At 35.0% G+C, this 15,858-nt stretch overlaps 1 protein-coding gene across 1 annotated transcript in view; it reads right to left on the reverse strand.

Moving 5' to 3' along the window:
- Positions 1–848: 848 nt before the first annotated feature.
- The window catches only part of LOC150110508 (protein phosphatase Mn(2+)-dependent 1K-like), an 86,401-nt gene continuing 71,391 nt past the window's right edge, over positions 849–15,858 (reverse strand). Inside the window, exon 7 of the mRNA XM_090400224.1 lies at positions 849–2,592. Within this exon, the coding sequence (XP_090256350.1) occupies positions 2,326–2,592 (267 nt within the window). The 3' untranslated portion in view covers positions 849–2,325. The remainder of the gene's footprint in view (positions 2,593–15,858) is intronic.

Consider the following 15,858-nt stretch of genomic DNA (forward strand, 5'->3'; position numbering starts at 1 on the left):
TACCAGTTGTTTAGGTGAGAAATGCCTGCCTTTTTTTTTTTTTTTGAAAGGGAGGAATGAAATATATTTATGCAAGAAAATCTTGAGGAAAAATATGCAAAAAAGAAGTTGAGACAGTTAGTGGTGCTCAGCTGGTAAGAAACTCCTGATTAACTGTTGAAAAGGCTGATTACTATCATTGAAAATTATGACTAAAGCTACTTGTCTGTTCCACAGAGTCAAATATCCCAGTTTGCAGACGAACCTTGCTATCAGATCTACTAGCTCACCTTCAAATGAAAAGCCCTTATAAAGGTCTAGACATGATTTAAATCCAGGTCTTTCTGACCGAGAAGTAAATGTTGCAATGTCATCATGAGTGCATTACAGAGGCACTCTAAATCCTGTGTAAAAATGGATGTGCTTATAGCCTCCACCAGATATGCTATTAGTATCTGGAGTTTATAAGTCTCATCTGTTCTTGTCCTTGACAGAGATTCTAGACATTACAGAAAGTATGGGTGTACAAGAGATGAGACAGGACTGAATTTAAGTTGAGGCAAAGTAAGTTATCTTTTCTGTATTTGAGAACAGTTAATCAATACAAGTATGAATAGGATTTAGAACCAATGAAGAATCACGCTCATTTGAAGAAAGAGTAGAATTGGGAGTTTCCTCAAGTGATCTTCGTAACCATCTCCATCAAATGCTTTGGAGTCAGAACTTTATCTGAATATAGGCTAATTTCCAAAAAAAAAAAAAAATTTTTTTTAGTGAAATAAGCATTTCAACTTAGTAATTATTTTCATTGTCTTTGTTTATTTAAGCATAAGCGATATGAATGAAACATTCTCATTTTAAATAAAACATGCAATTTGATACAATTTTATTTACACTGTACAGCATATTTTACACATATGGATGGAAGGTAAGTGGAAGAATATGTGAAAATCATGATATATTCCATCTGTAATAACATTACTGTTACAACTGAAAAGCTAAACATATTAAGCTTATGCAAATTACAATCACATCAATCTTTTTGGAAATTTTGATCATATCGCTTTAACCACCCAGATGACCATCAGGGATGAAATATATCAACCATCTTAAAAAATCAATGGAATCATTTTTAATTCAATGGCAGTGCACTTCACATTTATGTGTTGTGCATGACAGAAATGACCATGGCTGGCAGGATGGTTAATCCTGTGCTCCAGGTATAGCACATGACACTACAATTAGTCACTAAAACATATATTTTTTAGCATTTCTGTTATGTTAGTTCCTACAACACCCTAAATTCAGTTGTGACCTCATAAAAGCCTTTACACTTCATTTACATTATACATCCTAATGGAATGATGTCTGCAGGTACAATATTTTCTTGAATATCCTGCACTAAAAATATGAAAAATGACTTATTTTACAGCAAGTGAATGCAAGTATATATATATATATCAAGTACAAATCTAATGTATAGTGTATAATATAATACATAAAATAAAATACAAACACTGTTCTTTGCATTACTGCAGCAATGATTTTTATTTTGGTCACATTGTACTTTCAAAGCAACACTTTCATTTTACTTCTCTAATTATGTCCAGTTTTCCATTAATGGCAGAGGATACCTTCATATCCTAATTTTTGGTTGATTTTTTTTTTTAAAAATACACTGTATAGAATATTCAAGAAAATGCACTGATGTACATCAAGTAAATAATTATTATTAATATGCTTCCATTCTTACCCACATACAGTACTAATGTACCATAGGTTGATCAACCAACCTCTTGTGTATGGGCTCAACATAAAAAAAAAAAAAAATAATAATAATAAAAAATATAGCCAATAAACTCACTGTGGAAAGTCGAACTAGATAAAAAAAAAGTGCATAGTGAACATATTTCAGCGAGAAGGTTACTCTACATTTTGTTGGGAGAAAGGGAATAAAATAAACAAGTACTGTTTTTTTCTTAAAAAACACAAACTGCTGCAACTTATCTAGATAATTCCAATAGGATGTTTTTTCTGCAAATAAAATAGTCCTACAACTTTATAATGATAAAGAACATGAAAAGAGTTGAGCAATAATGTTAGAATGTGCTATACATAGAAAACAGGAAGAAATGATATAATAAAAATTTCCAGAGAAAAACTTAGTATGAGCTGTAGGTTTAATTTTCATCTACTAGAATAAATAACAAAGTTAATACAGATTGAATTTTTATGAGTATTTTATGAGCATTCTGCATAGTGAAGCTGAATGTTCTGTGAGACACTAAGTTCACTTTCAATATTTACAGTTATTATTTATAAACAATGAATCACCACTACACAATTTTAGCATCTGTTGCTTCGAGAAAGATTACGACCAAAATTGTATGTGATGTTTCCATGATTTCTGTACTTTCCCCAAGCTCCAAATGGCACTACAATTGCAGTAGCATTATCTTCTGAGGCAAACTGCAAAGCTTGATCAGTCACAAAACTTGCAGCTTCAGAAGGTGTGTGACAACTGTTTACAGAGTCGCATATCTCTTGATCATTCATTACAAAATTGATTCCATCAGTTGTAAGAATAAGAAATGCATCTTTACCATGTTTAACCTGAAAGATGAAATAAAAGAAAGATACTATATATATTTAGGAGAAAATACTGCACAATAAATAATATTGGAAAAAATTCAAAATAGAAAAGAGTACTTTCTTTTTGTTAATTAAAATTCTTTAGAATATCTTTGAATAGAAAGATGATTTCATCTTAAACTCCAGGATTCTCATATTTTATAAGGAAACATGTCACTAAAACATAGTTGGCTGAGTGGCTAACATACTTGCTTTCCAAAGACAGGCTGAGCATTTGAATCTTGCCATGAGCATGTTTGTGTGTTAGATGGAAAATGAATTTCATCATCTGGTCTCTAGAGCACGCTTTCAGATTGTATAAACATAAACAAATAAAAATACAAAAGAAATTACAAAAAAGATAAAAATAATAAAAAAAACCTCCTTAATTCATCCATTACCTTTTCATGAACAAGAAAGACTCATGAAAAGCAAATACCATTTTAGAAATTTATTTTATTTATTTCTTAGATCAGAAACCAATCTAAAGAGAAGTGAAAAGAATAAATCATAAAAAATATACTTCAACAGAAAATATGACAATATTTGAAAAAATTAGCAGCTTTGGACATTAAAGACCATATGCTAATAAATAACAGAAAATAAAAACTTGACTTTTATACCTGAATCAACCTAAGTCATGGGAAAAACTTCGAATCATAGACCTGCATGCCATCTGTTGCACAATAGTGGTGGAGTACTGCTGCTGAGTCTTCAAATGTTCTAATGCATTCTTATAAAGTCATTTTTTTTCATCACATCACCACCACTGGAGTTCACCGATTTTTGAAGCAAAGGTCATCTATTCAATTCTATTACCTTCACATTTTCATTAATCAATGTAAAATCAATATCAAAGACATTAAGTACACTCATCAGGCATTTAACTGTTTTCACAGAATTACTGCATTATGGAAACATATACAGCACTGAAAGATAGTTATTTTCAACTAAATGACTATGTCAAGTAAATCAACTTGAATTACCTGAGTGCATCTTGTTTTACCAGTAATGGCTTCACTACTACTACTTCAATAATACAACAGTTAAGATTAATTGATCTAAATTTGAATATCATATATCATATAACTGAAAACATTGCACTTTTGCCTATAGCAAAAGAAATATCTTGGAAAATGTGTCAGTCATTGTCTTCTTATGGACAGTGAAAACAGTGAGAAATGTGCATATTGACCATAAGTCATAAAAATTGCAAAATCATCAGGAAAGAGAGACAGACCAATCAGCCAATAATGAAGCTGCACTGCATAATAGAAAGAATAATATCATAATAATAACACAAGCACTTGACATAGAACTGAAAGATCTGTTTTCACCTTCTGTACATAATAGTTCTAAATACTCAGACATTGCATGAAGTAAATATGGGGAAACATATAATATATTTGCAGATCTTCAATAACTCTCATAAGAGAAACTTTTCAAATCTTCCATACATCAAAAGCAACTGGGGATGCTTGCCATCTGGTGACCAACCCACTGGAAGACACTTCTCAACACCGGTTCTTCCTGCTTCCACCCCAAAAAAATCCTACAAGGCATCGTGAAATGTCCCAAACACCTTATTTAAAAGAAGAAAAAAAGTGAGGGAGAAAGAGAGAACATATGCATGTGTAACATGTTGGGTGCCCTATGCATCTACCTCATTTTGAAAAATATCATATTACTGCTAAATTTTGAAAACATGATGAAAGTAACACAGAATGTTGAGTATTGTATAAAAAATACTGAGCAAAAAATTTCAATAAAATATAATTTGTATCCCATTTTTGGTTAACATTGAAAGAAAAAAAAAAGAAGCACAAAGTTTTAAGTTTTATATGTGTTTTTTTTTTTAAATTTAATTTATAAAAAACATAAGCCAGCAAGAAGAGTTTGGCTTGCTTCTAAGGACTGTTCGATAAGTCTGTGCAAAGTCGAAGAGATGGCACCACCAGTACGTATCAAGGTTATTTTTAGTTGCTGGCAACTATTGGAGGATTACACACTAAGTTTCAGTCAGATAGATCTATTACTCTGTGTTTGGTGTTTATTTGAATCAATCAAGTACCGTGATTTGTGAAAAATGGATGAGAAAGAATTTCGTGTAGTGATTAAACATTACCTTTTAAAAGGCAAAATGGCTCAGGAAACCAAAACTAAGCTTGACATACATCATGGTGATTCTGCACCTTTGATTAGAATGGTTTATAAGTGGTTTAGTAACTTTCGAAGTGGCCATATGAGCACAAGTGATGCTGAACGTTCTGGACACCCTGTTGAGGTTACTACTCCAGAAATTATTGAAAAAATCCATGATATGGGGATGGATGTTAGAGTGAAGGTGCATGAAATTGCTAAGACTATGGGCATCTCAAATGAACACGTACATAATATTTTACATGAACAATTACATGTGAGAAAACTATCTGCAAGATGGGTGCTACGTTTGCTCGCACTGGATGAAAAGCGTCAACGTCTGAACTCATGCAAGGACAACTTGAAGCTGTTTCTAAGGAATCCAGAGGAATTTTTGCATCATTTCATAACAGTAAACAAACATGGATTCATCATTACCAGCCTGAGACCAAGGAACAGTCAAAACAATGGGTTGCAAGCGGGGAATCTGCACTAAAGAAAGCGAAAACCATTCCTTCAACAGAAAAGGTTATGGTCACTGTCTTCTGGGATGCTCATGGCCTAATCTTCATAGACTTCTTGGAAAAGGGCAAAACAATTTCCAGAATTTATTGCGTCTTTGCTGGATAGTTTAAATAATGAAATAAAGGAAGAACGACCACAATTGGCGAAAAAGAAGATTCTATTTCACCACAACAACACACACGCTCACTCTTCTGCAATTGTGCCTGCAAAATTATTCGATTTACGCTACGAAGTCCTTCACATCCCCCTCCAACACACACACTTTCGAGATTTGGCTACCTCAGACAACTATCTGTTTCCAAACATGAAAAAAATGGCTGGCAGGAAAGAGAGTTTCATCAAACAATGAGATGACTGCCGAAACAACTGCCTATTTTGAAGAGTTGGAGACAAATCAGACAAATCTGAAAGCACACCCCAACTCAACATCACCAGAGTTAAAGATTGGTACTATCAACATAAGAAGCCTGAATGGCAAAGAAATGGAGCTAGCTGAAGAATTAGATAAGTACTAGATCGACATAATAGGGGTGACTGAAATCTTTCTGAGCAATAAATACAAAATGTTATATTCAAAAAATGACAATCAAGGAAAAGAAGGAGTAGCCATAGTATACAACACAAAATACAAGGCTAATCTTCTTGAATGGCAGGCAGTCTCAAGTAAGTGATGTGAGCAAATATCAGAATGGGGAATTGGATAATGAGACTCATTTGCCTATGGTCCCACAGAAGGTTCTACTGAGGTAGAAGTGGAGGAAGTTTCTGATGCTTTAGAAAAAGCAACTGACAAAATGTAAAAGGAAAAGTTGGTCCTTGTTGGGGATTTAAATAGCAGAGTAGGAAATGATTGTGAGACATACAAAAATATTTTGGGAAAATTTGGAGAAAAGAGCAATGCTAATAATAATAGCAAATATCTGTTGGATTTCTGCTCAGGACATGGACTGGTTATTACTAACACCATGTTTCAACATAAAAATGTGCACAAATTCACATGGAGAAAAGAGGCAAGGAATAACAAAAGTCTCATTGACTATGTTATTGTTGATAGTGATGATTTCTCCCTGGTGCAGGACACCAGAGTGTACAGAGGATTTGAAATTGGAAGTGATCACTATTTAGTCTTGAGCAGGATAAAATTGAATTTAATATTGAAAAGAATAACATGTAAGAAAGTTTTAAAGCGAATAAAAGTTGAGCAGCTCTCCGATGTGAACTGTAGACTAAAATACACAAAGATTATTGAAGAAAAAATGAAAGAGTTTGAGAACAGGAACCAAACCTTGGAGATTCAGTGGCAAGCCTTGAAGAAAACCCTGATTGATTCAGCCAGAGAGGCATGTGGTGAGGTTGTCTGCAAGGATAGAAAAATCAGAACTCCATGGTGGACACAGGAAGTTAAAGAGGCAGTGAAGGAAAAGAAGAAAGCATATCAAAAGTTCCTGGCAAATAAGTCAGCTTTTGCTCTTAGAGAATACAAAGACAAATGTAAGAAAGCTAAACACTGTGTAAAACTAGCTAAACAAAAGTCATGGGAGGACATTGGCAAGAATATAGAAAATAAATATCAAGAAGGTGGCAAAATATTCTGGAGGTTGTTGAAGAAGCTTAGGAATGGAAGAAAGAGTGCTGTAAAAGGAGTTAGAGATGATAAAGGTGACATGAAAACAGGAGAAAAATATCCTTGAAGTATGGAGTAATTACTTGGAAAAATTGCTAAACGAAACAAGCAGTGACAGCACAGTGGTAAAAACTCAACAAGGCATACAGTCAGGAATACACGTGGATAGGCTTATGTGTTCGTCAGACATGTTGTAATAGATTAACAGTATTGATATGAACACAGATGGATAAGAAAATAACTATTTATTAACTAAAAAGCTAATATTTTGCTGGTATTATATCCAGCATCTTCAGAGCACACAACACAAAGTTTGTTACAAATGCAAGACAATCACAATCCAGTGTAACAGTGGGGCTAGTATAAGTAATTGCAGTGTGCAACACAAGACTAAAGTCCTAATAGGGTGCCATCTAGGTTAAAAATAAAAAATAAAAATAAATAAAAAAATAAAATTTGAAAAAGATAAAATAAAATAAAAGTAATAAATATTAATTTGGTCTTAGGATGACTATCTCCCAAATCTTTGGTAGATTTATACAGCCGTACTTGTTAAGGTTTGGAGTATGTTTTAAGGCTTCTGTTGATTCCAGGAACAACCTTTCTGACTTGTATAAGCTTCTGTGCATTACTTTTGTTTCTTTCCGATTGATCCTGTGTACAGGGGTATCCAAAGCATGGTCTGCCAGACCCGACTTGCTATAGCGAAAGTGTCAGATATATTTTTTGTGTTCACTGAGGTGGATGTCCACAGTTCTTCCTGTCTGTAGTAGGCCATCAAGCCTACTACAGACAGGAACATAGCACCATGAGATAGCTGTGGTACTGAGGAAAGGTCAGGCAAGATCTCTTCTTCTTTACAAGTCCATAAATGGTAGCTCTTTTTTTATTCAGATTTAAGACTCACCCTACCAATATGTCAATCGTGGTGGTTCATGCATCCTACATAGATAGACCTGATGAAGAAGATAAGGAATTTTATGAAAATCTACAAATTGTTCTGGAATGCATGCCAAGGAGAAACGTTCTCTTCATTCCAGATGCAAAACTGGGAAAAAAGTATGAGACAGTTAGGCTGAGTGTGGCAGGTCTGATATGATATGATATGGGAGAATGTAACACCTATGACAAAAAACTGTTTATATATATCCATGCTAAGATATTATTTTTAACTAATACTTGCTTCCAGAGCACCCACAGCATAACCTACATGGATGTCAAACACTGATAAGTCAATAACAAGACTGATTACATCCTGGCACTGTAACAAGGGAAGAGGAGCATTTTTGATGTGCATACTTGTCCAGGAGCCAACTATGACACAGACCATTAACTAGTAATCTAAGCATTTCTTGCAACATGGGATCTGTTCAAGAGGAGAAGGATGGAGATGTAAACACTGAAGAATATAAGAGATCACATAGAGAAATCATAAAACATACCAGTTAGGAGAAGTTCAAATATTATGCTAAGGAATGAAGAGACAGAGTATTAAGAGTATGGGGAAGTACTAACATAGGAGCAGGAAATCAAAAACAGGTGGAAAGCATATTGTGAGGAATTGTGTGTGTGTGTGTGTGTGTGAGAGAGAGAGGGAGGGGGGAGGAGGAAAATTTGAAAGAGCTTCATCCCTCACACACACACACAATCCACCTTTCTCTATCTCTGCTGTACAGTTCCTCAGTATGCATGAAGTTAAAGGAGCAGTGACACAGCTCAGTAAGGCCTATGATGCAAACTGAATTTGAGCAAAGTTAACTAAGGTCACATACCCAGTACCCAGAGGTATAGCCGGGTTACTTCTTGTAAGGTTGGGTGCAGGGCTAACAACCCTGTCCTGTAAAAACTCAACTTGTTAAGAAAGTCAAAAGGAAAATTAGCCGGACGGACTTCACGGAACAACCTGGACAACAGAAAAAAGATTATGAATATTGGTTTGGAAGCTGGAATGTCTTGAGCCTGAACAGACCAGTAACATTCAAGAGAATGTGTGAGGAACTACAGAGTATAGTGTGGATAACAGCATTGCAGGAGGTGAGATGGAAAGGAAGTGGCATATTTGATACCAGAACACATACTATTTTTTTACAGTGGAGGAGATCAAAAAGCCTTTGGTACCGCATTTTTGGTTAATAAAAAATGGAAACACTTGGTTCTTGATTTTAGACCAGTTAATGAACGACTTTGTGTACTGAGAATAAAGTTTAAGATATTCAATATTTCATTTATATGTGCATACGCACCAACTGAGGACTCTTGTGAAGAAGACAAGATGAATTTCTATGAATTATTGAAGAAGATATATGATCAGGCACCGAAAGATAATGTAAAAATGGTTTGAAGAGACATGAATGCAAATTTTCCTCCTCCCCCCTCCCTCTCTCTCTCACACACACACACAATTTCCAAAATAGGAAAGGAAGAGACCTTCCGACCAACAATTGGAAGAAATAGTGCACATGAAGAAAGTAATGAAAATGGCGTGGGACTAATTGATTTGGCAAGTAGCAAAAATATGATCATATGTACAACCTGTTTTCCACATAAAAAAGTACATAAAGTTACCTGGAGATCGGCAGATGGAATAACAGAAAATCAGATTGATCATGTGATGATTGATAGATGACATGCAACAGATATCATTGATGTAAGAAGTTTTAGAGGAGCAGATTGTGATACGGATCATTATTTGTTAAGAATTAAATATAAACAAAGGATAAAAATTAATAAAGTAGGTTGAGGAAAGAGAACACTAAGATATGACATCCAAAAATTAAAAGATGGAAAAATCAGACAAAAATATATCGAAAGATTGAGAGAAGAAATAAATGAAGAAAATGAGCATGAACATACAAATAATATGACTATAGATAAAAAATGGGAGGGGATCAAGAATAAAATTACTAAAGCGGCTGAAGAAGTCCTGGGATTCAGAAACAATGATAAAAGAAATGAATGGTATGATTTGGAATGTAGACAATGTGTTGAAGACAGAAATACAGCTCGTCTAAAGATGCTTGAACGAAAAACTCGAGCAAATGGAATGAATATAGAGAAAAACGAAAACAAGCCAAAAAGATGTGTAGAAGAAAGAAATGTGACTGGGAAAAGGCAAGGCTAAATGAAATTGAGATTTTGAAGAATACAGGCCAAATTAAGAAAATGTATAATAAGATAAAGGAAATTAAAGGCAGATTTCAACCCAGAACAACTTTCTGCAGAGACCATGAGGGAAACTTGCTCAGTGGAAAGGAGGACATTTTGAGAAGGCGGGCAGAATATTTTGAAGATCTCCTTCAGGACAAAACAAGCTTGGAAAATAACGTTCCAGAAGAAGATGTTTAACGAACCCCTGGAAAGTATGGGAAAAGCTGAGACAGAGGAAGCACCAGAATTAAACGAGGTGGAATTAGCCCTAAAGAGAATGAAAAATAATAAAGCACCTGGTGAAAATGGAATACCAGTTGAGCTACTAAAATACAGTGGGCAATCACTATTAATCAAAATACATAAGTGCTTGTCAGAGGTATGGGAAACTGAATTTATGCCTACTGAATGGGACACTGCTATTATTGTTCCTATACATAAGAAAAATGACAAGTCTCTGTGCCAAAATTATAGAGGAATATCACTGTTAGTAATTTACAAAATATTTGCAAGGATACTGGCAACTAGATTGGAACCCTTTATAGAAAAAACGCTGGGCGACTACCAATGTGGCTTCAGGTATGATAGATCAACAACAGACCAGATTTATACAGTACGAACTATAATGGAGAAATGCTACGAGCTCAACAATCTGCACCATTTGTTTGTGTACTTTAAATAAGCCTATGATAATATCAATGGAGATAAGCTATTTAAAGTCATGAAGAAATTCCAAATTCCACCTAAACTGATAAGATTAGTTAAAATGACGCTCAGAAATACCATGGATAGAGTTCAAATACAGGGCAAACTCGCACCTGAGTTCAGGATTACCAAAGGATTACGAGAAGGAGATCAACTATCAACAATGCTTTTCAACCTATGCCTTGAAAGGGTAATACGAAATGTAATTATAAACAGAGGTGGAACTATTATGAATAGAAGTCTACAGCTTTTGTGGATGATGTGGACTGTATTGTAAGGACTGAGATAAGCCTCAGAGAAGGTTATAGACAAATTAGAGAGGAGGCAAGGAAAATGGGACTACAAACAAACGAAACCAAAACAAAATACTTAATTATACACGTGGATAGGCTTATGTGTTCGTCAGACATGTTGTAATAGATTTCACGGTATGATATGAACACAGATGGATAAGAAAATAACTATTTATTAATTTAAAAGTTAATATTTCGCTGGTATTATATCCAGCATCTTCAGAGCACACAACACAGCGAAATATTAGCTTTTAAGTTAATAAATAGTTATTCCATCTGCGTTCAGATCATACTGTGAAATCTATTACAACAAAATACTTAATTGTTGCCAGAGATAAACAAAAATTGGGAAACAGCCAAAGTTTCACAGTAGATGAAGAACCCTTTGAATGAGTCCAGCAGTTCAAATATTTGGGTTCAGTAATAACAGAAAGTAATGATATGTCAGTTGAAATTATTATTATTATTATTATTATTTCAGGCTACTCCAGTTCTATTATCTATAAAATAGCTGCTGCAAATAGAACTTATTACATTATTCAGCCACTATTAAAATCTAATTTGATTTCGATAAAAGTAAAATCCAGCTATACAAAGTAATCCTCAAACCTGTACTTTTGTACGGTTGTGAAACATGGACAATGATCCAGAGAGATCAAAAAAAGATAGCTTGAATGACTGGAAGCATCTGATGAATGGTACTGCAGGAAACAGAAAGAAAGGAGAGGTGAAGGGGAAGAGTATAAAAGAGCAAGAAAATAAGGAGATGGTATTGTATAGTGATTCTATTGTGGGATATGCTAGATGAAAAAAGGACTAAATTGTGTGTTCCTGGTGTGAAGATTAAGACAGAAGCAAAATATTAAAGAGTTATTGGTAGAAGCAAAAAAAGAAGAGCGAAAGAATAATGATTTTAAGTCTAATGTTATATGATAGGATTGAAATGAAAATAATGGACATGACTGTAAATGAGTTCCATCTGAAGGTTGTATAGGAGGAGGAGGAATTGCTGTACAGTTTATGGTTGTATAGATTGGATTCGAAGGAAGAAAAGGGCTTATATATGACTGATGAATTGCACTTCAATAAAGTTGGAATTAGGTGTCTGGAGAAAGTGTTGTTTAGTGAGATAAAGTGTAACATTAGAGAAACTAGGACTATTGGGATCAGGTGAATATGTCAGCAGGAATCTTTGAGATAAATGATTATGGGAAGAATTAAGGAATGCTGACTGTAGTTTCTCAAGCATCAAATCTGAAGAGAGTCATTAAAAGATGCAGAAGTATTCATAAAGCCTAAGGGCATTAATTCATGCAGACTCAGTGAAAAATTATAGGCATTAATAAGACCTGGTCGACAGAGGAGAATAGACACAGGGAAAGAATGCAAGGTGTATTTGTATTTTCAGAAGAATGCTGATGATGATCAAAGAGCTGCAACCAACAACACAACAAGTTTAGTAGGAAGGCAGAGTCATGTGAAAGAGTGAATTTTAGGTCTGGTGTATATATATATATATATGATGATTCATTGACTCGGTTGAAATACATATTGTGAAATGAGTTGAATAACTTAAATCTAGAGTTAGGTAAAAGGGGGTTTAATAGTAAAACATGACTAGTTTCGGCTTATAGCTTTTGCTATATATATATATATATATATATATATATATATATATATATATAGCAAAATGGCTCAATAAACGCACTGAACTGATGAACAGACATCAAAAAGATCTCAAATTTTTTCCTAAAAATTCTTGATGGAAAGAGAGTAATTTGGCAACAGATGATTTCTTCCTCAATGACTCACCTCAATCATTACTGCAGTCAGATTCAGCTTTCAAATGCAAGTTTAACTGAAAACACATCTGTTTCTCCTCTCCCTCCTTTACTCTATCTGCCTCTGCTCTCTGGAATAGCTTTCCCTATGAAGTGTTATCTAACTGCAATCTCCAGCTTTTCAAGAAAAAAATATCAGCTTTCTTCTTTCCCAAACCTTGCCTACACCCTACAAGGTACTGATGAAAAAATAATAATACTAATAAAGAAGGTGCCAAATGTGTACCACGGGGCTTGGTACTTGAGCCATTGCTATTTAATTTTGCATTAATGTTATCAGGAAAGATCTGAGGGAGAAATACCAGTTGTTTGGCGATTATGAAAAATTGAGAAGAGCAATAATATAGGATGATATTACAGGATGATAGAGAGATACTGTAGGATGATTTGAATAGACTGATAGCATAGGTAAAAGCAAACAGTTGTATTTAATGTGACAAAGGTACTTTAAGATGTAAAAGATTACAGACCATAAAAGAGTGATGGAACTGGACTAAAGGGAATTGAATCTAGAGATTTTGGATGATGTCAGACAGGAAGCTGAAAACATTCCAAAATCAGGCAAAACAATTCATATTGAATTTGAAAATATCAAACAATCATCATAAGTGTGAAGTTCAAAATTCACAATTCACATTCATGAAATAAGTGGTGAGCTAGAAATGGTAACAGAACATTTCTAATGACAGACTACTGTTAATAAAACAGTAAAACATTATTTACAGTTATTAAGAATGAGAAGGTTTCGATTTGGGCAATGCAACAGAAGCATGAAACTCTTTAAATAATCATTAAATTTAAAATGGCACCTGTGGATAAGAGTGTATTCCACAAAGGATTTTGTGGTCTGCATTAACTCCATGCAAGAATAGACTTAAGGGATATTTTACAGGTTTCTTGAAGTCTCTTCTGAATCAAATACCTAGTTTGTCCAAAATATATGAAGTGAAATTCAAAAGGCACTTAGTAAACTTTTGGAAGAGAAGTTTATACTCAGTGCATGGTAACAAAGAGGAAGTCTGCTAACAGAAAATAGAATAGGCACAAAGTTGTATTTTCTCAGGATTCTTGAGATTAGTTCAGAGATGCCAATAACATAGGGGAGTGGAAGCCTATAATCAATATTAGCATTATTAAGGAATGAGGCTGAAAATGGCTATAATGTATGAACACTTATGGGGATGAAATGAACACCATTGAGTTGATAGTATCCAGTTCTTATTGTAAATCAAAGGGATTGGAAGAGATGACGTGAGCACTGCTGAGTAGAGACATAACTAACATTGTACAGTCCTGAAACCATCTTTGTTATCCACCTCTGTACCTTTCCACAGTCAATTTATCCCCTTCAAATCCTGGGGACCAAATCTGAGAACAATAGTCTAAGTGTGGTCTGATCAGAGTCTTATACAACAGAATGATAACTCTTTTATCTCTGCAGGTCAGTGTCCTTCTCATTATTGCAGCAATCCTCTGTGTTACCTTCACCACCTTTGCAATATGTCCCCTAAATTTCAGGTTTCTATCAATCATCAACACCAGATCTCTTGTCTCCCCTACTTCCTCCAGTATACTCCTCCAATAGAGTATGCAGCGTCCCATCGATGTGTCCCAAACCTCAAGAACTCACATTTTGCTGCATTAAACCAACACCCCCATTCATTTGCCCATCTGTCTAGCTTATTCAAATCCTCTTGCAGGACTACCATATCTGCACTATTACTAATAACCCTTCTCAGCTTCACACCATCTGTAAACAACTGTTTGCAGATTATGTGAATTTCTCCAAGATCTTAACAACTACTGATAACACACAAACTGGCCTATAATTAGACACTTCCAGTCTGCTACTGCCCTCATGCAATGGCACTATCTTCCTTCCATTCCCTGGGCACCTTTCCCATAGCCAGACTTTCATTGAAAAGCCAGGTCAAAGGAGCTGTCAGTTCTTTAGCACATTCCCTCAAAACTCGTGATGAAATACCATCCAGTCCCACAGCTTTACTGACATCCAGAGTACTCAGTATTTGGAACATGCTCTCCTCCTGCACCTCTAAACCTCAAACCTGCCCTATCCCTCTAGTATTAAAATTTACTCCCCAGGATGAAATACACCAATAAAGTGTTCACTGAACAATTCCACTATGTCCTCTGCATCAGTCACTCTATTCTCATTTTTATCCCACAATGTCATTCTTCCACAATCATTTCTCCTCCTACTGGCCGCATAGCTAAAAAATTCCCTAGGATTTTCTTTGGATCTTAGGGCCAATCTCTTCTCATATTCCAGTTTTAGCTTCCTTACCATATTAGTCACTCTCCTGGCCTATGTCTTATATTCTTCATGCATCTTCTCTTCACCTGTCTACTCATATCTCTTCCATAGCCTCTTTTTCGCATGCAGTTCCTGTTTAATATTGTTTGCCATCCACTTTACTCCAAATTGTATCCTCTTCTTCACTCGTGGAATACAGCTTACTATTGCTGCTAACAAATATTCCTTCACAATTTCCCAAACACTAATGATATCCTGTCCTTCCCATTCCTCCCTCCATGAAACTTCCCAAAGTTGACATCTAAGACTATTATAATCACCTGCCTTATAATTCCACATATGTTCCTGTCTCTTTGATACTCCTGCATGTCTATTCATCTTCCAAGTCAAAACCATATGGTCATTCTCTCCAACTGGTGGGAGAGATGTCATCAGCTTTTATAAAGTACAGTCATACCCCGACTTACGCGAAAATCCGGAGTTACGCAGTTTCTTATATGTACGTATTCCAGTCCCGCTTCACGTCTCACCACTAGTCGTATCTTTCAGGCGCCAGTCGCATTCACCAGTGTCGCACATGCTGTGAACAAGCACTGACGTGTTTCACGCGGTCTCCATTCATACACGATTTTTATAGTCTACAAACCTTGCGATTGTTTAATGTTATGTTCTTGATAAAAATTTTATCGCATAAAAAAT

Source organism: Typopeltis vanoorti, chromosome 1, assembly GCF_054136105.1.
Source record: "Typopeltis vanoorti isolate ZY-2024b chromosome 1, IOZ_Tvanoo_1.0, whole genome shotgun sequence".
Taxonomy (NCBI): domain Eukaryota; kingdom Metazoa; phylum Arthropoda; class Arachnida; order Uropygi; family Thelyphonidae; genus Typopeltis; species Typopeltis vanoorti.